The following is a 23,013-nucleotide window of genomic DNA, read 5'->3' as shown; positions in this document are numbered from 1 at the left end:
TGTAATAAAAAAGACAGAACAGGAAATTCCATCTGGAGGCAAGAGAATGTGTTTTTCTTCTGTGACAGTGGCCAGGTGCTGACATGGCTGTGCCAGAGGCTGCAGAGCATCCAGCCATGAGGATCTGTGCCCAGGCAGCCGGCACCAGCTGAGCCACTCCTGCCGTGGGGTGGGCTCAGGACAGCCAGGGACTCTGCCAGTACTGTGCCAGGCCCCAGCCTCAATCCTGGCAGCTGTGACCGTGCAGGTGGAGAGGGGCTGGAACGCATGATCCTGGGATGTCAGTGCTGCCACAGAGCTGGGCTCTTAGCATGTTGTCCCAGAACTGACAGTGGGTCACTGTGCTGTGCCATGTGGTGCCGTGGGAAGCCCCAGGGCACCTCACCGTGTTGAGCTCCATGGAAAGCACTGGGGTGGCCACAGGCCTCGGGAAACAGGTGACCTCCAATGGAGAGGTGCCAGGCAGCGTGGCCACCATTTCCCATGGGATAGACTGAAGGAGACTGGGGCTGTCCCACACAGGGGCAGGCAGAGTTCTGGGGTGCAAGCTGGGGGAGAGGGCTTGCTGGGACACAGATCTGGGGGGACGTGGGCTGGAGTGATATGGGTGTGACAAGGCACTGAGTGCTGGGGAAGCCCCAGTGGGGCCAGGCTGGGTGCAGGCACGGGGAGGGAGTGTGGGCAGTGGGCGGGCAGGGGGCGGTCAGGGGGCGGGCAGCGGTCAGGGGGCGGGGAGCAGTCAGGGGGCGGTCAGGGGGCGGTCAGGGGGCGGTCAGGGGGCGGTCAGGGGGCGGGCAGGGGGCGGGCAGCGGGGAGGGGTCAGGGGGTGGTCGGGGCGGGCAGGGGGCGGGCAGCGGGCAGGGGGCGGTCAGGGGTGGGCAGGGGGCGGGCAGCGGGCGGGGGGCGGGCAGCGGGCAGCGGGCAGCGGGCAGGGGGCGGGCAGGGGGCGGGCAGCGGGCAGCGGGCAGGGGGTGGGCAGGGGGCGGTCAGGGGGTGGGCAGCGGGCGGGCAGGGGGCGGGCAGCTGGCAGCGGGCAGGGGGCGGTCAGGGGGCGGTCAGGGGGCGGTCAGGGGGTGGGCAGGGGGTGGGCAGCGGGCAGGGGGCGGGCAGGAGGCGGGCAGCGGGCAGCGGGCAGGGGGTGGGCAGGGGGCGGGCAGCGGGCAGCGGGCAGGGGGTGGGCAGGGGCGGTCAGGGGGCGGGCAGCGGGCAGGGGGCGGGCAGGGGGCGGGCAGGGGGCGGGCAGGGGGCGGGCAGGGGGTGGGCAGGGGGCGGGCAGCGGGCAGCGGGCAGGGGGTGGGCAGGGGGCGGGCAGGGGGCGGGCAGGGGGCGGTGGGCAGCGGGCAGGGGGCGGGCAGCGGGCAGGGGGCGGGCAGGGGGCGGGCAGCGGGCGGTGGGCAGCGGGCAGGGGGCGGGCAGGGGGCAGGGGGCGGGCAGGGGGCAGCGGGCAGGGGGCGGTCAGGGGGCGGTCAGGGGCGGGCAGCGGGCAGGGGCGGGCAGGGGGCGGGCAGGGGGCGGGCAGGGGGCGGTCAGGGGGCGGGCAGCGGGCAGGGGGCGGTCAGGGGGCGGGCAGCGGGCAGCGGGCAGGGGGCGGGCAGGGCGCGGCTGTGCCGCCGGCTGCCGGCAGAGGGCGGTCGGGCACCGGTCCGGCCGTGCCGCTCCCCCGCGCTCGCCGCCGGTGCCCCCGCGCTCCCCGGTGCTCCCGGGCAGGGCCATCGCCAGCCCACAGAGTCACGGGACGGCCATGTCCCGCGTGGGTGGTGTGGGGTCACCAACACCATGCCCGTCCCTCCAGCCGGTGGGAACCGGGAGCGGCTGGCCGGCGGCGGGGGATGGCGGGGGCCGGTGCTGCCGTAGCGCCGCGCTGACCTTGCCGGCGGCACAGCGAGAGCGGGCAGCGCTCTGGGCAGAACCGGCGGAGCTGGAGCAGCCGCCCGTGGCCTGGCACCCACGGCCTGACCTTCGCAGGGACAGCTGTAGTGCCGGCAGGGCAGCTAGGGGCCTGTATCCCCATCCCTGGTATGGTGTCACCACTGTGTCACCGTTGTGTCACCATTGTGTCACCATTGTGTCACCATTGTGCCACGGTGGCCACTGATGCTGGTGATGGCATTCCCCATACCCATCCCAGCCCTCATCTGTGCTTGCTGCAACCCACTGAGCCCAGTGCTGGTGGCAGGTGGGTCCTGCTGCTCACAGGCAGGGTGGGCATCCCAGGAGTGCCACGGAGCAGGTGGTAGGACTTTGAGTGGTGTGGGATGTGCCGAGAGGGGGTGGGACTGGAGTTGGCCTCTGGTATCCCCCTGGCATCTGGTGGGACTGGGGTGCCTCTCCGACAGGGGAGCTCTGGAAAGGGTGCCGGGGGGATTTCTGTGAAGCACCATGCTCTACTGGTGGGGGAAGGTTTCAGGGAACTGGGCTGTGAAGGAAACATGTGAGGCGGCTACGCAAGGCCATGGCACGTGCCCCGGGCTTGTGCTGGCCTCCTGCCACCAACTGGCTGGCCCTGGCCAGCCCACAGACCCAGGGACTGGCCCAGCCCCACGGCAAACAGCGCTGAATTGGGCGAGCTGACCCTTGGACTGGGCAAGGAGGGATGACCCCACACCCAGGACCAGTGGTCTCAGTGCCACGCTGGCCGTGCCTCGCTTCCCCCATTGCGGCAGTCCCTCTGCCAGCACGGTGGGTGCTTATCCTGGTTTCTGTTTCCTCCTCCCGGCTCAGCCCCTGCAGCCCCTGGACTCACTCCTGGCTGCGGCGCAGGTGGGTCAGTACCACTATCGCCCTGGCAGCACCAGGCAGAGCGGTGCAGAGGTCCCAGGGACAGGAGCACTGGGGGTGCCGGGGGCTGGCTGCACGCCGGCAATGGCAGGAGCCGGCTGGGGCTGTTTTCCTCTCTGTTTGCTCGGCCCTGGGGACGGCCAGCGATGCGGATCAAGGCCGGCGTCCTTCGGGCAGCCAATTGTCGGCCAGCTCGGAGGGGAGGGAGAGGGGCAGCTGCCCCAGGGCTTTCCCAACCCTGGAGAGGGCCACCATGCCAGCCCTGCCCAGCCTGAAACAGCACCAGGTTTAGTCCACCCAAACACAAGGCTGGGTGATGCCAGCAGGGACCCAGAGGTGCCCGCTGACACTCAGCACCCGGCACTCCCCAGCTGCCCCCTGGTTGGGGCGGGCACCCCACATCCCCCCACAGGGCTGGGGGACATGGCAGCCTCAGTCCTGAGCAGCAGCACGTCCTTCTGTGCTTCTCTCACTGAATCCTTTTCCCTGATGGGCCATGAAAGGGCCTTTATCCTCTCTCCTCCTCATGGCTGGATCACACCCGACAGGAGCCTGTGGTGGACTGGCTGGCCCTGGGAGTGACAGTCACACCCCCCAGTGTGGAGGTTCAGGACAGCCCTATGGGTGCCTCCGTAGGGAGCTGGAGCAGACTGCCCTTTCACGGGGACTGCAGGGACCGTATCTGCTCCTTGGTCAGCTCTGGACTGACCACAGCGCCCCGGGGAGAGGAGGGACACAGCTGTGGCCACATCTCCGTTTTTGGCCCAGTTATAAATAACTCTAAACAAGGATGCTACAGTTGTCTGGGCTGAAAGGTGTCCCCGGTCCTCCCCTGCTCCCTGGTCCCCAGCTCCCCAGCCATCTGCCACCCTGCTGCCCAGGCCCTGGGCATTATGCCTGGCATCCCCTGGGGGCCTCCCAGCCGACTCCACACTCCCTGACAGCTTGCAGGAAGCTTGGAGATGAACAGGAGAGCCCCCTCCCCAGGGACTGGAGACCCCTCAACACTGCCCCACATTTCCTTCCACTGCCTCATGCTGCACTGCTGGCATCGCCTTGTGCCTCCTCAGAGGTTCTGGCAGCTGCCTGAGCTCCCTGCCTGTCCTCAGGAAGTCTGGGTGGCTGCAGTGTGGAATGCCGAGCTCCCTGTGGGATGGAGGACCCCGAGGCTTGGGGAGCTGATGGAAGGCAGCTCCCAGCCCAGAGAGACTCAGGTCCTGTGAGCAGAGGTCCCCCAGCAGAGTGGAGCTGCATCACCATCCTGAGGGATAGTTGCCAGATCATCCCTCCAGCAGCTGATGGCACCCAACATCTCTTTGCCCACCCAAGAGTAAAAATACTGCTGGCTACATGCCTGGCTTTCCAGTGGGATGTGGGGAGCAACAGAGCCCAGCAACTGGGGACACTGGGGAAACAAGCCAAGACTCAGGGGAGCTGGGCACTGGGTGCTGCATGTTTCAGGAGCATCATGGCTACTTGGGTTTGTTTGGCTTGAAAGTCATTTGAGTTGCATTTAAAGGCATTACAGTCCTTGCTAAGTCCTTGCTTAATTACCTTAATGGCATTTAAGCTTTTGCTGCAGGATGGTCAGCCCACAGAAACAAAGCCCTGGCCCTGGTGGGGCTGTGGGTGCTGCCAGTGGGGACAGTGGAGACATGGCTGTCCTGCCTGGGTGGCAGAGATGAGCAGGCTGCCAGGAGGTGCCAGCACCTCTGGAGAGGACTGAAGGGACAGTCTCCCTATGCCAACAGGAACAGTTTATTCCCACATCTTAGGGCTCAGAGCATCCTCCTGCCCTCAAGTGCTCCCAAGCAGCCATGGTGCTTGCTGGGTTGGAGCTGGGGGAGTCTGTGTAGGTCCCTCCAAACCCCTCAGTGGTGCAGGGAGAAGCATCAGGGTTATCCAATGTCCTCCAGTCCTTGGTTCCCAGCTTGTGGCTTGGCACAGAGGTGATTGAGGCAGAGATAACCCACCCTTCAGGTCTGCTGGGCAGCGCTTTGCTTCTGGTTTCTGTAAAGTTAATTGGTTTCGAGGTTCCAGGAACAAACGAAGGAGAAAAACCCACTCTCCGATGTGCGGGATCATTGAATGCTCTCTGGTGAGTTATAATTGCAAATCATGTTTTGAAATCACATTAACCAATTAGCCCATGTTGTTGTTGTGCCCTGCCACATGACAGCATGTGCCGCGAGGGAGGCTGCGGTCAAGGGCGAGGGAGCGGGCCACCAGCTGCTCCCCACCACCTCCATGTCCAGGCACAAGCCACCAGCACCGGGGTGCTTCTGTGGAGGGAGGGTGGGGGGAAGGAAGGCTCCAGCCCTGGACGTGGCCTCGGGTGTCACTCTGGAGTCCACCCAGCCCATGCTGCTGGCCACAGGCATCCCTCTGCTCTTTACAATCAGCATTCCTTTTGTGCCTCACTCGCTTCATGGTTATGGGGTCAAGACAGCAGTGGGGGTCTTGGAGCCCCTCTGTGTGCTGGCCCCTATGTGTGATGGGCACTGGAGGCACCCACTGGAATCTTCCTGGAAAGGGCAATCTCCAGGAGACTTCTCGCTCGAGAGGTCACGGTGGTGGCGGGGGGAACACTGCTTGGGCTGCAAATCTAACCATTATCTCTGCCCTATCTTCCTGCCATCTGGGCTCTGGGAGCAGCGGGCAGAGGCAGGCAGCAGCAGGCAGCAGCTCAGGGGCCGGGGGAGGAAGCTGAGCGTGACAAGGAGAGCGTGCCCCAGCCATACATGGCACCCACTGCTTTGTGCCTGGGTCCTGGGCTGGCCTTGTCCGTGCTGGGATGTTTGAGGCTGAGGGGTTTTATGGGTTCACTTAAATCTTCAGTCTCGAAGCACAGCTGAAGGATAAGAAACAGGACAGCTTTTGGCTGGGGGGAATGGTGAGAAGGCAAACCCCACAGAGGTGTGCTGAGGACGAGGGCTCTGGCACGGCACTCGGCTCCCTGCCATTGGTGAGGCAGGATGCTGCTGGCGGGATGAGCCGTGCTGTGCCGTGCTCCCCTGAAGGCTCCTCACATACGGGAATCCAGCGTCAAACTTTCCAGCCAGCTGGAGAAAACCACACGACTGCAATTTTGCAATCCACTGGAGCCCTGACACCACCAGAGCCACTGGGGAGACTGGCTGGAGCTGCCTGAGGAAGCACTGTTGACCAGAGGGCTCAGGGGCTCGAGAGCAGGGTCTTTGCCCACCCCTCTCATGGCTCCTCACTATGTCTCCAGCCCGGCTGCACGAGCCTGCAGCTACTGTGTGCCCACTGCGGGATGCTGGGACAGGCTTTGGGAGGTTTTGGGGACATCTTCGCTCTCTCTTCCTCTTCTCCTCACTGCTTTGATTTTCTGCAAAACTTCAGTTTGGCACGGTGGAGCCCATGTCCTCTGCCCACCCGGAAAGTGGGAACACTGGAGAGGGGCGTCACATACCAGACAAGAGAGGGCACAGTAAAAAGTAGACACGGCTGCATTTGTGCCAATACAAGGAGAAGGGCATTTGGAGGCTGGGAAGGAGCAGACAGCCTCCAAGTCACTTCCCGCAGGTCCTCCAGCATGCTACCCCGCTGCACCCCATGCCGTGCGGCCACACTGCCTGTCCCCACACAGCACCCGTGCTGTGTTTGCTCACAGGGCGGAAGCTCTTGGCCGCCTTTTACAGCCCTGGTGAGTGAGCCGCGTTGCTGCCCGTCCCGGGACGTCTCTCCACAGGTGCCACGTGGCTGCGCCCGCTTTCACCAGAGCAGGGAAAGGGTTAAGCGGATGGCTTGAGGCCAGCCATGCCCATCCTCTGGGTGCCTCTGGCTCCCCCGTCACACTGCCAAACCTGGCTGCCTCCACTCCCCCGGCGTGCCAGCCAGCGCTGGTTCAGCACTTACGCATGCTGCTGTTATTAGAAATTAGTTAATGGATGTATGTCTGCAGCCAAAGGAGAGCGGCAGTAACAGGAGCCGCGGGATTGCCGGGAGCGTGAGGGCAGCGCTGCCACTGAATATTTAACATCCCTCGATGTCCAGGCGAGAGGGTGCCGCTGCTGCGAGGGGACGTTTTCCGCCTCTGCTCCCGATGGCGACGCTCACTGTTGGCTGGCAAAGCTGCTTTCATCCCAGGCTGCCCAAGGCTTCGCAAGGATTTATGAGAGATATGCATAAAACAAATAAAACCTTCCAGCAGCGTGTGGAGCCGTTCTGCCAATGCACAGCAGCTGGGCTGGGTTTGCAGCTCAGCGTGGGAGGTGGGTGGACTCCCAAGCGTGGACCCCCAGAATTTTCCTCTGAAGTAAATGTCGGGCAGGACAGAGGAGCCGGAGGTTGTTTAGGGGTGACAGACCTTGGAAAAGGACAGGGAATCTTTGGGGACATGAGTGGTGATTCACCAGAGCTCATGGCTCTCCCTGAAGCATGCGGGATGCACTTGGGAGAAGAAATTTCCTCTTTGGGGCACTTTTGTGTGTCTTCATGAAAAAAGACATCTTTTAGCTCAAGTAGGGAGGTTCGATGGAGACTGGAGGAGGGGGCTGGCCTGTCCCAGCCGCTCTGCATCCTGTTGGGATGATTCCACATGGATTGTTTGCTCCCTGTTTGCTGAGATGCTGGGGCGAGTACTGTGAGGGCAGCGGGCACCATGAGCAGGGCAGCCAGCTGGGCTGGTTTAACATGGGAGCAGCCTGAGCTCCCCAGGCCGGGGAGAGAATCCGGCCGGAGAAGTGCTGCTGAGTGACCTGTCCCTGTCTAAGAGGGGGGGAAACCCAGTGCCCACACTCAGCACATACTGGATTTAGCCCTTCAGGTTAGATTAGAGCGATTACCCCAGCCCTGCTTCTTTGGAAGCAGCCACCAGCCTCATGCAGGAGCCTCAGCTGCTCTAGGTAGGGATGCCCGGTGGGCTGTCAATACCTGGCGGGGTGGGGATGCCCAATATAGAGACCATGCCTAGAGGGGCACCGATACCTGGTGCGGTCGCTGTGTGTGGTGCGTTGGGGATGCTTGGTGAGGACCTGTTCCAGGTGGGGCAGCGCTGCCTGGACACTGGTGCCCAGTGGGGGATGATGGCTGGTGGGGGGGAGGTTATTCCCGTGCGGGAGGTGATGCCCATTGGGACACTGATGCCCAGTGGGACGGCGATGCCCAGTGGGCGGCTGTGCCCGAGGGGCGGTGGTCCCGCCGGAGCTGAGCGGAGCGGAGCGGGGCGGGGCGGGGCGGGGCAGGGGTCTGTCGATGCAGGGCGGTCGCTCCACCCGCTCCCCAGCGCTCCTCCTGTGCCCCGGCGGAGAGGAGATTGGGAGCCTCCGCGCTGGGGGCGGGCTCGGGTCCGGTTTAATCTCCGGCTCCGCCGGGATTACGGTCGCAGGATAGTCTCTAATCCGCGGCACCGGCCACCGGGGGCTGCTTGCCCCAGCCCGCAGCAGAGGCACCGCGGAGAGGGGGCAGGTAGGTCTCTCCAGTCTCCCCTGCTGCTCGCACCCCGAGGTTCGCTGCCTTGTCCTCTGTGAAGCTCCGTGGTTGGAGGCTGCCGGGCGCTCGGACCCCTCACCTTCCCTAATTCTCCTCCGCACCCCACTCAGTCCTTCCGACCCATCTCCTTTCGTCGGCCCCGCTTTACCCCACAGCCCGGCTGTCTCTCCTCCTCCGTTTCCTCCTCCGTTTCCTCCTTCTGCTGCCGGCGCCGGGCAGCACCGGGGAGGCTCCGGGGCCCGGCAGCTCTGGCAGGTGGCAGCGCCCCGGGGCTGTTTCCTTTGCTGTACTTCTGCCACTTCCCTCCCCAGCGGCTGGTACCTTCCCACGGGTGGGTGACAGATCCCGCGAGTGCAGGGGGAGGCAGAGCCCTGCCGTGCCGCCTGGTACCCCAGCGCCCTGACACTGCCCCTGCCCGGACCGCGGTGTTGGGGGCTTTGGCGTGCATAATTCCGCTGATACTGTAGTGACAGTAACCCCCAAACTCCTTTTACTTTCCCTTTTTTCTGCTTTAATTTTTAATCGCCAGTGGGAATGACATATGTTTCTGAAGGCTGGAAGCGGCTGTGGCCAGGATCGGGTGTCAGGGTGTCGGGGTGCCGGAGCAGGGGGCACGGGCAGGGAGAGTGATGCCGGCCGTCATGGGCATTCTGGGGCTGCCTTGGACCTGCATGCGGTGATTCCGTCGGCTGTGGTATTTATAGAACCTGGCTGCCTGGGACAGCAGCGTGGAAAGCCAGGCAGCACATTGCGTTCCTGTCGGCCACGCGTGTCCTATGCCAGCCAGCATGGTGGCCCTCTCTGCTGTGTCAGCTGTGAACGTCCCACTGGAGAGAAATCTTCCCCAAGGGAAGCTGAACCACAGCAGGTGATTGCTGGACTTGGGGTCCCCAAGCTGGCTGGCTCTGCGGTGGCACGGTGAGACAGGGGACCTGGCAAGTCCCCAACAGGTGGGATGGCAGGGAAGCAGAGCCTTGGCTGGCTGCAGAGGGCATGGCTGTGTTGAGCCGATGCGGAGGAGACAGGGAATTTTCCACTGGTGTTTGGACCAGGCCCAAGCTGTTAGGTGTTAGACCTGCCTGGTCCCTGTGGCTTCATGGGGGTACCCCAGAGAAAGTTGTCTGTGCCTCTGAACACTGCCCTGTCTCCCAGAACAGAGTGCTGGTGTGCCTTGTTTCTGGTGGCCAGGGATGCTAAGGGGCAGTGGGACACCCCATCCCCCCCGGGGGTGGCATGGAGGTGCTGGCACTGCAGGGGACCCTGGCTGAGGCGCAAAGGGCCCCACAGCACCCGGCCGTGCTGCAGCTGTAATCACACGCCGGGGCCGCGGCCACGGCAAACAAACAAGCACGGCAGAGCCTATTTTCCTTGGCGCATGGGGATGCGGGAAGGAGCGGGATCCCACGGGCTCCTTTGGAAGTGCAACCCTTGAGAAAACAGAGGCGGGTCGGGGACAGGACGGACCCCCGTGTCCCCGGCTCTCCTCGCCGCGTGGGTCTCAGCCGCTGCGTGCCTCCCCAGGCGCTGACGCAGGTCTGGGACTGGCTGGGTCCCCCATGCCAGCGGGGCACAGCCAGCCCAGTCCTGCATTCCCCGTGGAGCAAATGTCAGGCTGGTCCAATGGTGAGAGTGGCATGGCTGGGTGCAGCAGTGGTGCCATGGGGCTTGGGCAAATCATGGCTCCTGATTGGTACAGGGGGCTGTGCTGGGGGTGCGGGAGGCACGCGGGGCTGTGGCTGAGGCCAGTCCCTCCTCCTGGTGTCCCTGGCACTGCCAGCAGCAATTGGCAGCTTGGAGTTTTTGCTGTTGATGCCTCCGTGTCATCCTACTAAGGCCAGGTGTGTTTTGGGGAGTGTGAACTGCTGGAAAGTGTCTTGCTTCCAAGGCAAAACACAACTCCAGAGGTGTGGTAGAAAACCTGACGTGATCTTTCCCAGGCACTACCTGCCCACCAGTCTCTGCAGTGCCACAACCTGTGCCACCGTCTTCCCTGGGTGGCCCTGCGTTCCTGGCGGGCAGTGTTTGAAGTTTAAAGCAGAACCCATCATACAGCCTAGCACTGCCTGAGATGCTTTGTGCTCAAGCTGGTGTCACCCAGCCTGCCCAAGAACCACACTGGGTGCCATCGGCCTTGTGATGTGCCCACCCTGACCCCACCTCCATGCTGCCAGCTTCCTCTGCCACCTGACCTTGTACCACATGGACTCAAGCTGGCAGGTGACAGCAACAGCCTGGGCTGTCCCAGTGCTGAACATGACTCCCCTTGCCTGGCCTCAGCTTCCCCACTGCTCTTCGTGGCTTGCCTCAGTACTTGTGCTTGGATGTTGGAGGATGTGGCAGGATGCTGATGGCTGATACCTGCAGCGTGGCCCCATCCTGGGGTGTGTGCCTGGCAGGTGATGCCGTGGCTGAGCTGCACCATGGCTCTGGCACTGGAAAACCCTCTCCATGGCCCCACCATAGTGTTTGGGTCCACCACCCCCTTCCCTGAACCGTCTTTCCCCTCCCTAGTGTAGCCCAGACCCTGGCACGTCCATTGCTGCAGGACAGTGGCCATGGGCCAACTCAGCCGTTGGCATGTTCTGCATGAAGGCACATTCCCAGGCCCAGGCAAAGCTGTCCCCCAGGACATGGGTGCCACTTGTGCTCTTAGAGGTAAGACCCTGGATGGACACCGCTGCCCACACGGTCCGGCAGAGATGCCCAGAAGTGCCCAGGCAGGTGTTGGTGCTGCCAGAGCCCTGCTAGCCAAGACAGCAGCTCCCAGAGCCACTTGTTCCTACTTGCCACTGCCAATCCTGCCCTGGCTGGAGCACCAGGGGAATCGCCTGACCTGAGGCTGAGCCATGGTGTGGTATTTGGGGCTGAAAGGGGTGAGGTGAGCCCAGGAGCAGTGCTTACTCTACCCAGCTTGTGCTGGGGGCATGAGTGGGGCTGGCTGGCATGGCCATCGGGTGGGGCTGTCATCTCCTGAGGATCTCTGGTGGAGCCATCTCAAGAGAATCTCCAGCAGATCTCTTTGGGGAAGGTCTAGAGCAGGGCTACCCAGACGTTTCTCCAGCCAGGCACCAGGCAGGTGTCCAGCTGTCCTTTTCCCACAGCTGCTGGAGTTCCCATGCCCACGGCCAGACACCTCCAAAGGTGAGGTGAATCCCCTGAATGGCTGGATTTGCCCCTTTGGATCCTCACTTCCTCTGGGGGAGGTGGCACCCTGACACTACCTTTGCTTAGCTGGGAGGTGGAGGGTGGAGCACCATGGGTTAAAACCAGGTTTGAGGTGCTAATTTTGGGAAGGCAGGTTGGGGGGAAAGCTATGGCTGTGTGTGCTTCAGGGGAAGGGCAGACCTCGCTCCCAGGGCAGCCATGGAGGGGGGTTCTCTGTGGAGGGCAAGGAGAGGGGGGTGTTTTCTGCTGTGTGCCCTGCTGGGGTCAATTTCCCTGGGGAGGGATTGCCCAGGGACCACCCAGGTTTGGGCTGTTGCCCAGCTGTGCCCACACACCTCTGTGCCCACAGAAGTGCCAGGGGCTGACCAGGGACCCCAGGTTGGGGTCACCCTGGGCCCAGCAGCAGTGCTGGGGGTAACCCCAGGGCTGGGGCTGAAGGCAGTGGGGGGACACAACTGGCACCCCTGCCCACTTGCCCAAGCTGCCCATCTCTCTGGCAGGGCTCGGTCATCAGCACAGCCTCAGGGAATATGAGACCTGTCTGCCCAGCTCTGCTGAAACCCGAAGAGCCACCTGGGCAGGCGGGCAGGGGCGGGGGGGCTGCCGTCCCCCTGGCACACACCGGCAGCAGCGGGATACCTGGCTGGCAGCACGCAGGCCGGCAGCTGCGGCAGGCTTGGCGCTAAAGCCGGATTACCACCCGGAATAGTCCCACGGCCCCAGCTGGGCCGGATTATCGAGGATTCATCTGCAAGGGAGAGGAGATGGGGAGGGAGTCTCTGCCCTCTGGGGGTCCCCGGCCTGGGGGAGCACTCACCTTCTGCCAAGGAGACCCCGTGCCTTTGCTCCCCACGGGTGAGAGCAGTGGGTGCTCACAGATGGGTGCTGTGGGCTGTGGGGACACGGTGGGTCACGGCCCCCTGGGCTGGCACTGCCTGGCACAGGCATGGCTGGCAGGCACTGGTGGCTGTCCCCATGTGTGCCGTACTCCCACCGGCACCGCGTGCGCTGGTGGGGACTGTGCCGGGCCAGGGCTTGACTGCGGGAACTGGCACAGGGCAGGAGCCTGGCTTGCCCAGGGTGGTTCACATCCTCCTGGCCACATTGCCACGTGCAATGAACCTCCCATCCAACATATCTGCTGGCACTGCCGACAGAGCTCCCCTGCCCAGCCCCCCGCTCCTGCCTGTGCTGCGCTCCCAGCTGGGATTTTCCACCTTTTAAATAAAGTCTGTGTGGAAGTGGGATGAGAGGCAGAGAGAGGGATGCAGTCCCTTCCAGGACTGAACCCTCACCACAGTACCCTGGTCCCCGAGGAAGGCTGGCAGGGGGCCGGGGTGAGTCCAGGACTGCCTGTCTGCCGGGGTAGGGCAGGGATCTGGGAGCCCTGCCGCCCCACACACGTGTCCCCATCCCAGCGAGGGCAGGCAGGCGTCTGTGCTGGCCGGGATGCAGTTGTGCGAGACCAAACGTGGCCTCCCCTGAAGCGCAGACGTGGCCGGCAGGATGGGACGTGCCGTCCCACACATCCGGCTCTGTGTTCCATCTGCACGGCTGCGGGACAGCACCAGGGCCCGGTTCCGGCTGCCTGGCCACACCGTAGTGTTGGTGGGGTGTCACCAAGCTCTGGGACAGCCAGAACAGCCTGGGAGAGGTGGGAGGTCTGGCTGCAGGAGGGCTGTCGCTGTCCTTGTGTCCCAGAGCCTGGCAGGCAGCGGAGAGGCGCATGCCGGGAAATCGATGCAGCTTGCTCAGCACCCCCGGGAACGCGGCCCTGGGTGCCACAGCGGGGGGGTTCTGTGCCCACGCACGTGGCCAGGCCCATGCCGTCAGGCTGGGCGAGTGGGCACTGGGGCTGGCGATCAGACGATGCCAGGCAGCGCATGGGCTACCCAACATGGCAGTGAAGATGGCAGCATCCCGTCTGCATGGTGGCACCGCGGGGGAAGAGATCCCTGAGGAGATGCTCTTTGCCCAGAGCAGAGGGTTCCCAGCTAAGGTGGGCACTCAGGGAGACGGTGAACCCACCAGCCCCAGCCTGGAGGGGAATCAAGCCACCCTTCCAGGGCCACCCGTCACTCTGTATTTGTTGTTCTGCCTTATCGCAAGGCAAACAGCAGCAGGCAGGGCTCGCACTGCCTGATGGAAGCGTCTCGTGCTCCCTCCTCTTTCATCTCCCCCCTTGCCCTGGCCACTGCCACCAGCAGACCCTGGCCGAGGGGCAAAGGCCAGGGCCAACTGGGGAAGTGGCAGTGAGTGGTGCTGGGCCTGTGCCAGGGCTGTGCCAAGGCTGTGCCAGGGCTGCCCGGCAGGAGGAAGCGTCTGGGTGGCAGCACGAAACCCGGTGCATGCTGAATGAGTTCGGCTGTGCCGCTTGCTATTCCGAGAGACGCTTGGGGGAAGAAGTTGGTATTTCCTGAGCTGCCCAGAGAGGTGTAATTATAACCTGGGAGAAGAAAGGGGCTGCAGACGAGAGTGCCCAGCCTTCCTGGCGCCCGTGGGGGAGCGGGCAGGGGAGTGGGCAGCTCCTGCCTGCCACCAGTGGGATGCGGTGAAGCCCTGCCCGCAGGCAGCCCAGTGGCACTGGGGGGCTTAGGGAGGTGATGGAACATCACGGATCTGGTGCCCCCCCTCAATCCCATACTGGGCAAGTGGTGGGTTCAGCGATGCCTGCCTGTGGTGGTGGGAAGGCGCAGAGTTAACGGTGGCTTTTGGACGTGCTGGCAGCCTTGTTCATGCCTGGACCCATCCCAAGCGGAGGCCTAGTGGAGGGGATAAATCATCACCCAGAGCCCGCCCTGCGCTTCCCTCTTGTCCCCCACATGGCTGAGCCTTCTCATTCTGGTCCCTGCTGGCCTGTGTCCTGCCTCAGTTTCCCCACCCGGCTGGGTGCTGCAGGCAGGGTGGCCCAAATGTGTGTTCACCACCCTGGGCCAGCCTTCGGGGCTCGGCCCCCCTGACAGTGCCAGCAGCCAGTGTGTGGCCTGGAATGACCCTGCCAGGTCGTCTTTGTGGCCTGGATGGGCAGGGACAAGCAGGGCAGCAGCTCAGGAGACCGGAGGTGCTGGCACCCACACCCTGCCGTGTCATCCTTCCCTTGCGTGCTAGGAGGACTGCTGGACCTGACCGTGCTGTGGAAAGGCTCCTCTGATCTCTGGGGCCACCAATCCCTTGGGAGCATAAAGATGGGCATGTCCCCTGCTCGCCCCATGGCGGCCCCAGGGGTGGTGGGGCAGCAGCGTCCCTCCGGGCTGGGGACGCATTGCATCCCGGCCCCGCCCTAACCTCCAGCCGGGTGGCACCGGCCCTTGGCTGGACCTAGCCCCCACTGTGGAGCCCTCCTGGCCCAGCCGGACAGGACCCAGCCCCCTGGGGCAGTGGGGGTGGCGGGACCCTGCCCGGCTGCCAGCCTGCCCCCAGAAAGCCACCCTGTGCCGTTTCCCCAGCGGGGCGGGGAGGGGCCGGGGCTCGCACAGAGGCGGCTTGTGCGGGCGTGCCAAGGCGTCCCGCGCTCGGCAGCCCGGCCGCCTTCCCCTGCCAAGGAGCTGTCTCCCGGCCCGCGCTCTTTCCTGCTCCGTTTGTCCAGCCTGACGTGCCCCCGAGCCCCCGCCTTGGCACACCGGCGGCGGCGGGATGTGGGTGAGCCCTTCGCGCCGGGGCAGCACCACGGGCTTTACTAAGAAGTGGCTGGGGGGTCCCTGAGCTCCCCACCCCGTCCTCAGCCGCCCTCCCAAACACCCCCACTCGCCTGCTGGGCACCCGTCTCCAGGAGGGGAAAGTGAGTCATGGAGCCGAGAGCTGCGGGCAGGGGAGTGGAGGTGGGCAGGGGCGTGGAGGTGGGCAGGCGGTGTGGAGGGGACTCTGGGGCTGGGCAGTGCTGTGCTGTGAGCAAGGGAATGGGGTAGGCTGTGGGATGCCTGGCTGGGTGAGGAGTCAATCCCACGTTAGTACTCCAATACTCTGGTGGGGTATTGGAGCTGGGGCTGAGTTCCGTGGGACACCGTGTGCTGAGCGGGCAGAAGGGAGAAGCACAGCCATGGTGATGCCGGCTCGGGGACCCTCTCATCCCCGGGTGCCTGTCCCTGCCGTGCCACCAGCGCTGGTGCTGAGCCCAACTCCAGTGTCCCTGGTGGAGGCAGGACTTGTAAGACTTCAGGCCAGCCCCTCCCATGCTCCTGCCCAGAGCTGGACCTCTGTTGCCTCCCTCTTGCAGAGCCTGAGTAGAGCCCATAGCAAGCCCAGCTGTCTCCCAATCATGGATACGACGGACGTGCCCCTCCAGGCCGAGATGGTGGAGCTGGTGCCCAATGGGAAACACACGACTGCACTCACTGCCTCCACTGTCCCCTCGCTGGCAGGTGACAGGTAGGGGCCCCAGGGATTTGGGGGGGTCCTCTGAGCTGCTCCCTGCCCTTGAGATACCAGTGTTGATGGTCCCTGTCTCTGCTTTGCCTTCACTCCCCTTCCTCCACGGACAGATTTGAGGAGAACCAGACTGGCGTGGCAGAGATGGAGGAGTTCCTGCCCCACGGTGCCGAGAAGAAGCAGACACACTTCACTGATGTAAGTAGCAGCATGGGCACAGTGGTGGGGGTGGGATGAGGCAAGCTCCCAGTGTGACTGGTGCATCCCCTCCCCGTTGTGTCCTGTGAACAGTTCGAAGGGAAGACGTCTTTTGGGATGTCCGTCTTCAATCTGAGCAATGCCATCATGGGCAGCGGCATTCTGGGGCTGGCCTATGCCATGGCCAACACTGGCATCATCCTCTTCCTGTGAGTGCCATGGGGACATGGTGAGGGTCCGGGTGTGGGGGGCTCCTCCAAGGGGATTGGTGGGTGCAGGCAAGAAAGAAGTCTCTGACTTAGAGTGATGCGGGGACCAGTGTCCTGCTGGCTGAGCAATGCCCATTGCTGGCATAAGCCTGCCTGCTCTGCTGAGTGCTGTGCCCCACTAGGGGGGATGAGGAGGAGGGTAAAGGTTTGCCTTCCTTACTACAAAGTCAGATTTCCAAAAGTGGCTTGAAGGACATGAGTGATGGCTCCTCTTGGGTGCGGAGACATGGACAGAGTCCCCACATGCTGCAGCCCAACTGTCCCATGAGCACCCAGCTGGTGCTGAGGCAAGGGCCTGGTGTCCTACAGGACAGGTGCCCACAGGCAGAGCATGGCTGCATGGGGTTTACCCCACAGCCATGTCTGAGCCCTGTGCTGTGACCCGCTGGTAACTGTGCTCTCCTCCTGCAGCTTCCTCCTCACAGCGGTGGCCCTGCTCTCCAGCTACTCCATCCACCTGCTGCTCAAGTCCTCGGGCATTGTGGGTGAGTGCCAAATCCTCAGCAGGGCCGTGCCAGGGGGTCCCATCCCGACTCTCACCCACCATTGCTCCCCGTCCCACAGGCATTCGCGCCTACGAGCAGCTGGGCTACCGAGCCTTCGGCACGCCGGGGAAGCTGGCTGCGGCCATCGCCATCACGCTGCAGAACATCGGAGGTGAGCATGGCACTGGGGGAACCCGTCGGGGCTGGGGACAGGGGATGGGACCAGAGAACACCAGTGCAGCACGACCTCATTCTGCCCTGCAGCCATGTCCAGTTACCTGTACATCGTCAAATCTGAAGTGCCTCTGGTCATCCAGACCTTCCTGAACCTGGAGGAGAAGACCACGTGAGTGCCTCCTGCCCACGCTGCCTGCGTGCCTTCCCCGGGCAGGCGCCGGGGCTCTGGCTCCAGCTGTGCAGCCTGTGGCAGGGATTTACTATCATTAAGCCACTACTATTTTTGATAACTGTCAGTGCTGAATAAGCCCCTGGGTGAGATTAAACCGAGCTGAACTTCCAATCCCTGCTCCTCACATCCCCTTGGGATCAGGCTTTCCTCCTTGAGCAGAACCTGGGGCTGTGGGGTGGGGGACTGGTTGGGTATAGGTCCCCCTACCTCATGCCCACATCCCCACTAGCAGCTCTAGCCCTTGGGGGTGCACCACTGTGGGGGTAGGCAGAACCCTAGCTCAAGGGCCTCCAGGGATGCTGGCCTCAGGGGTCCCCAAGGCTGCCATCTCAGGGGTCCCCAGGGGTGTTGGCAGAGCAGGAATGCCAGCCTCAGGGGACACCAGTGCCCCTGGGATTTGCCAGCCTAAGGGTCCCTAGGAATGGCAGACAGCCCCCCCAGTGGCTGCCTCTGCCCCCTGTGCCCCAGCAGAGCGGGGTGGTGAGCAGGCCTTCTGCTTCCAGGGACTGGTACCTGAATGGGAACTACCTGGTGATCCTGGTTTCTGTCACCATTATCCTGCCCCTGGCCCTCATGAAGCAGCTGGGTAAGTCAGGGAGATGCCACCCGTGACACAGGGGTCTGGCACCCTGGGTCTCCCGCAGGGTGATGGTGCCAGCCTGGATGTGCTGGGCAAGAAGGGGACACTTAGCCAGTGCGAGGGTCCCACCCGCACCCACCGGCCACTCTCCTCCCTTCCCAGGCTACCTTGGCTACGCCAGCGGCTTCTCCCTCAGCTGTATGGTCTTCTTCCTCATCTCGGTGAGCACCCGCTGGCACGTGCCGGTGCCTTGGGGTGCCAAGCATCCCTCCTGCCGGGGTGTGAGGCTGGGCTGGTTGCTGTGGGGACAGCAGAGGCAGCAGGGACAGCGGGCGCTCGGGGCTGCAGAGACGCCGTGGCAGGGCTGTCAAGCTGCTGGGTTATTTTCGGCTGAAGGAACCGAATGTTGTGGAAAGAGAGAGGGGGAAGGTGCTGGGGGGGGCAACAGCACATGTGGCCCCTCCACGTGCTGCTGTCTTGCTCTGTCCCACTGCCCACCCCCACAGGGACAGACTGGGGAGGGCAGCATCGCCACAGGGCAGCACTGGCAAAGGGTGTCCCATAGAGGGGTCCTGGCAGGGTCACTCTCCTGCTGGGCATGGTGCTGGTTTGGGCAGCGTGTGCTGGGAGTTGGGGGCACCAAGAGCTGACTGTCCCCATGTTCCCCCCACCCCAGGTCATCTACAAGAAGTTCCAGATCCCCTGCCCACTTCCAGAACCGGAGGGGAACCTCACGGGCATCCTCAACAACTCCACTGTCAGCACTAGTGACTACGAGAACGGCTACACAGTTCTCCAGGCCCCCGAGCAGGACACCTGCACACCCAGCTTTTTCACCCTGAACTCGCAGGTAAGGACCTGGGATGCACCCCTGAGGCTCTGGGTGAGCCTCCAGCCCATGCAGCCCATGCAGACAGGTGGTCCTGGTGCTGGCAGCAGCTGCCACTTGGCCCCCAGCAGTCAGTTGTCCTCCTCTCGCACAGACAGCGTACACCATCCCCATCATGGCCTTCGCCTTCGTCTGCCACCCCGAGGTCCTGCCCATCTACACCGAGCTGAAGGAGTGAGTCCTGGGTGGGGGCACCCATGGGGAGGGGTGGGCTTTGTCTGGTGCCCACCCAAAGGCAGTGCCATCCGTGTGTGGGACCTGCGCCAGGGCATCATGGGGAGGTGGGTGATATCACCCTGGGTGGGTGGTGGCTGATAGGACCTGGGATGGGTGATACCAGTCTCAGGAGGTGGGTGATACAACCTGGGGTGGGTGCTATCACCCCTGGGAGGTGAACATTATGGCCCAGGGTAGATGGTGAGTGGTTGGTTGGTGGTTGGTGCTATCACCCCTGGGAGGTGTATGATGCAACTCAGAATGGGTGGTGGGGTGGTATGACCCCGGGGAGGTGGGTGCTGTGACCCAGAGAGGGTGGGTGGCTGGAAGGTGGTGGGTGATTCAACACAACACCCTGCCCAGGAAGGGGGACACAGCCCCTCTCCACACAACCCCCACACACCCCAGAGTGCTCTGGCATCACCCCTCCTCACTGGGCGGGTGCTGGGTGTCAGTGGGTGCCACGTGGCTGTGCTGAGCCCACCGTGTCCTGCAGCCCTTCCAAGAAGAAGATGCAGTGCATCTCCAACATCTCCATCATGGTCATGTACCTCATGTACTTCTTGGCTGCCCTCTTTGGCTACCTCACATTTTACGGTGAGCCCTTGGGGGAGAGGGCTGGGGCTGGCACATCTGTGCCAGGGGGTGATGGTGCTGGGGCTCACCCAGGGGCTCCTTGATGGTGTTCACAGGCCGTGTGGAGTCGGAGCTGCTGCACACGTACAACAAGGTGGATCCCTTTGATGTGCTCATCCTGTGTGTGCGTGTGGCTGTGCTGACGGCTGTCACCCTCACCGTCCCCATTGTCCTCTTCCCGGTGAGTGGCCCCACAGAAATGCCAGGTGGCTTCAGCACCAGGCTTTGAGAAGGGAAATTGAGGCAGTGATGAAGACAGGGATTGGGGAACAGGACATGCTGGGGCAGAGGCAGGGGTGTTGGGGACAGGCAGGGCCACAGGGACAAGGCTGTGAAGGGGTGACAGGGACCAGTGGGGCATCAGGGTCAGAGCTTAGGAAGGGAAAGGGGTGATGGTGACCTGCAGGGCCGTAGGGACAGGGCTGGAGTAGGGGTAGGGGTGATGGCAGCCAGCAGGACCAGGTATGGCTCCTGGCTCCATGGATGGAGTGTGATACCCTGTCCCTGTCCCCAGGTGCGCCGGGCCATCCAACAGATGCTGTTCCAAGGTAAAGACTTCAGCTGGATCCGCCACATCGCCATTGCCGTGATCCTGCTGACCTTCATCAACCTCCTGGTCATCTTTGCCCCATCCATTCTCGGCATCTTCGGCTTGATTGGTGGGTGGCAGCACCCTGCCCCTGTCCCCCCTTGGGCATGGGGTGTTGCAGCAGCATGCCAGCCCCTGTCCTGACTGGTGCTCAACTTTGACTGACCCTCCCGTGCCTCAGTTTCCCCTTCTCACTGTGCCAGGACCAGGTGGTTGTGTGGGTCCCCCATCCCATCCCTGTCCTGGCAGGTTGGTTCCCACAGTGCAGTGCTGGCATTTGCTCTTCCCCTGCATGTTTGCCTTGATCCCCCCAGCCAGGCTCCCCCCGTTCAGCACTCAGCTCGGTGCCAGGGGTGTGGGGACAGTGCCAGCACACCGCGTCCCTGGGTTCCTGGAAGGCTTTGCCAGGACTGGGGGGGCAAGGAGGGGGTGGGGGTGGACAGGACCTGTCCTGGCAGTGGGGCTGGCAGGGCTGAGGTGCAGGGTGGGAGGCCCCTGCCCACTCTGTCCCTGTCTGCTCCAGGTGCCACCTCTGCTCCCTGCCTCATCTTCATCTTCCCTGCCATCTTCTACATCCGCATCATGCCCAAGGACAAGGAGCCGCTGCGCTCCGCCCCCAAAATATTGGTAAGCATGGGCAGGGGGTACAAGGATGGGGACAGGGACAGGGTTCTGAGGCTGGCTGGGAACCCTGTTGCCCTGGCCATCCCTGAGCCCCTTCCTTGTCCCCACAGGCTGCCTGCTTCGCCCTCCTCGGGGTGGTCTTCATGATCATGAGCTTGAGCTTCATCATCATCGACTGGGCCACGGGTGGGGGGAAGAGCAGCGGCAGCCACTAGCCACTACTGGGTGCCCACGCCAACCTCCCCCCACCCACCCGGTGCCCCAGGGAGAGCCAGCCCCGGGCTCAGCCCCATGCTGCAGCCCCACCAGGATTCCCTGGGGACTTCCGCTGTTGCTGCCCATCACCTGAGGTGATGGTGAGGGGGCATGAGCCATGGCAGGCATGGGGATTTCTCAGCCCCTGTCCGGGATGGGCAGTGAGCCCGGGGCAGGCCCTGTGACCCCGAGCCACTCCAGCGGGCACCCTCCCTGCTCTGCGCCTCAGTTTCCCCATCTGTAAAATGGGGAGAATAATACTGCCCTACCTCACCCAGAGCTGGCTGTCAGGTGGAGCTCTTCTGCACCCCAAGAGCCGCCAGCAGCAGGCACTGCCAGGGGCGCAGGGCACTGCCTGCCATGGGGACTGAGGACTGGGGCACTTTCCTGGCCCCCCCCGATAGCATTGAGAGCCTGATGAACAGTGTCCGTGGGGGCTGGAATCCAGCAGGGCGGTCGGACCTGTGACAGCACCTATGCCCAAGCCATCCACCTCTCCCCTGCCATCCCCCTGTCCCCAAAGAGATGCCACCCACTGCCCTGGTATCACGGGGGCACCCTGGTCCCCTGCGGGCAAGCGTGATCCTGACGCTGTGGCTGGTAGTACCCGGCCCGCTGCTCCTGAGGCTGCCAGGGGAACGACACCTGGTGCCTGCGGATGGGACCCTGCTGACCCCTCGGCCATGTTTGGGGACCGGCCTCATCGCTCCAGGGAGGTGGCACGCACGCCATTGGCTTTGTGTCCACTGGCATCCTGCCCACGCTGCGGCTCGGCTGCTGGGGGCCTGGTGCATCTGAGTGGCATGAAGGGGATTTGGGGGAGGCTGGGGGCAGTACTCACTACGGGCAAGCTCGGGGCTCTGGAGGCACCCCTTGTCTGCATGCCCAGATGCCAGGGTGATGGGCACCCCAGCAACTCAAGCTGTCCCTGCTCGCCTTGCACCCTGGGCCAGCACCCAGACCCCCACAGCCCTCACCCATCCATCCACCCATCCATCTATCCATCCCTGCCGCTGGGACACCCCAAACCATCCAAAACCCAGAGAGCGGCTCTCCCACCCACTGCCTCCCTTCCCAGTAGGGAGGGCAGCCTGGCAGGGTGGGCAGCACGGGGCTGGGGGGTCTGTCCTGCGGCAAAGTACATAAGAGACGTATTTTTTTATGGGGTGGTGGAGGCTGGGATGCTTTTTATAAATACTGTACATAAGAGTAGATCTTTTTTAACGTGTTGTGTTGCTCTGGGTAGCTCTGTATAATGTACATATCATATGGGGGGGCACCGCCGCGGACCCTCGCCATCGCCCCGGGATTGCCGGCTGCAGTGTGGCCCCAGTGTTCCTGTCCCCAGCCTGGCTGCCCCAGGGCCACTTGGACATTATCGGTGGGGGTGATGCTGGTGGTGGCGGGAGGCCAGAGGTGAGAATAAAGATGTGAATGTGCCCAGGTCTCGGGCGTCACTGGGGCAGGCAAGGAGCTAGCACGCAGGCTGGCACCTGACACACAGCATCCTGAGGTGGCACAGACAGACAGACGAGCGGCACATGGGTGCACAGAGGTGCGTGAGGACAGCAGGGACATACGGACTCGGATGTGCAGGGTTAGTGCACACGATGAACAGCAGGACAGACAGCATGGACATACAGCAGGACAGCACAGACACATGGACATGGATGTGCAGGGACCCCCATGGGAGCAGGGCCCCTGTGGGAGTTAGACCCTGGGGAAACAGGACCCCTAGGGAGTGGGATCCCTGGGGAGCAGGACACCTGTGAGAGCAAGATCCCCAGGAACACACGTGGGAGCAAGGCCCTGAGGAGTGGGACATGTGTGAACAGGACTCCAGGGAGTGGGACTCCTGAGGAGTGGGATATGTGGGAGCAGGAACCCCAGTAAGTGGGACTGCCATGGCAGTAGTATCCATGGAGAGTGGAGCTGCTGTGGGAGCAGGACTCCAGGGAAGCGGTGCTGGGGCATCTTCTGCCTGGTGCCAGGGCCCCAGTGCCCTCAGGGCCAGCCCCCCCAGCCCTCGCCCATGGCAGTGTGGAGTGGGGGTGAGCCCCCCCAGCCCTGGCCCCTCGCTCCCCTCCGCTGGCCCCAG

At 63.6% G+C, this 23,013-nt stretch overlaps 1 protein-coding gene across 3 annotated transcripts; it reads left to right on the top strand.

Annotated features, from left to right (window-relative positions):
* Window positions 1-8,050: 8,050 nt before the first annotated feature.
* SLC38A3 (solute carrier family 38 member 3) lies at window positions 8,051-22,354 on the top strand. Of its 3 annotated transcripts, none has more exons than XM_039559246.1 (16): window positions 8,051-8,211; window positions 15,614-15,765; window positions 15,879-15,963; window positions 16,057-16,172; window positions 16,644-16,717; window positions 16,797-16,889; window positions 16,982-17,063; window positions 17,630-17,712; window positions 17,869-17,927; window positions 18,383-18,556; window positions 18,690-18,769; window positions 19,308-19,408; window positions 19,504-19,628; window positions 19,962-20,106; window positions 20,560-20,663; window positions 20,771-22,354. In XM_039559246.1, the coding sequence occupies exons 2-16, from the start codon at window positions 15,656-15,658 to the stop codon at window positions 20,873-20,875; spliced, it is 1,536 nt and encodes a 511-aa protein (XP_039415180.1). In that variant the 5' UTR covers window positions 8,051-8,211; window positions 15,614-15,655; the 3' UTR covers window positions 20,876-22,354. The 3 variants fall into 3 exon arrangements, with proteins under 3 accessions (XP_039415180.1, XP_039415179.1, XP_039415181.1); XM_039559245.1 differs by lacking the exon at window positions 8,051-8,211 and adding an exon at window positions 10,798-10,890; XM_039559247.1 differs by lacking the exon at window positions 8,051-8,211 and adding an exon at window positions 15,088-15,178.
* The last annotated feature ends 659 nt before the right edge of the window (window positions 22,355-23,013 follow it).

This window comes from Corvus cornix, chromosome 12 (genome assembly GCF_000738735.6).
Source record: "Corvus cornix cornix isolate S_Up_H32 chromosome 12, ASM73873v5, whole genome shotgun sequence".
NCBI lineage: Eukaryota > Metazoa > Chordata > Aves > Passeriformes > Corvidae > Corvus > Corvus cornix.
The sequence above is the reverse complement of the archived record's forward strand: the minus strand, read 5'-3'. Positions and strand labels throughout refer to the sequence as shown.

Bases quoted from the DNA above. Each gene is read 5' to 3' on its own strand.
- SLC38A3 (XM_039559245.1), top strand. From the start codon at position 10,813: ATGTTCTGCATGAAGGCACATTCCCAGGCCCAGGCAAAGCTGTCCCCC. The intron at 15,964-16,056 runs GTAAGTAGCAGC...TCCTGTGAACAG, and splicing joins AGCAGACACACTTCACTGAT to TTCGAAGGGAAGACGTCTTT. The intron at 19,629-19,961 runs GTGAGTGGCCCC...CCCTGTCCCCAG, and splicing joins TCCCCATTGTCCTCTTCCCG to GTGCGCCGGGCCATCCAACA.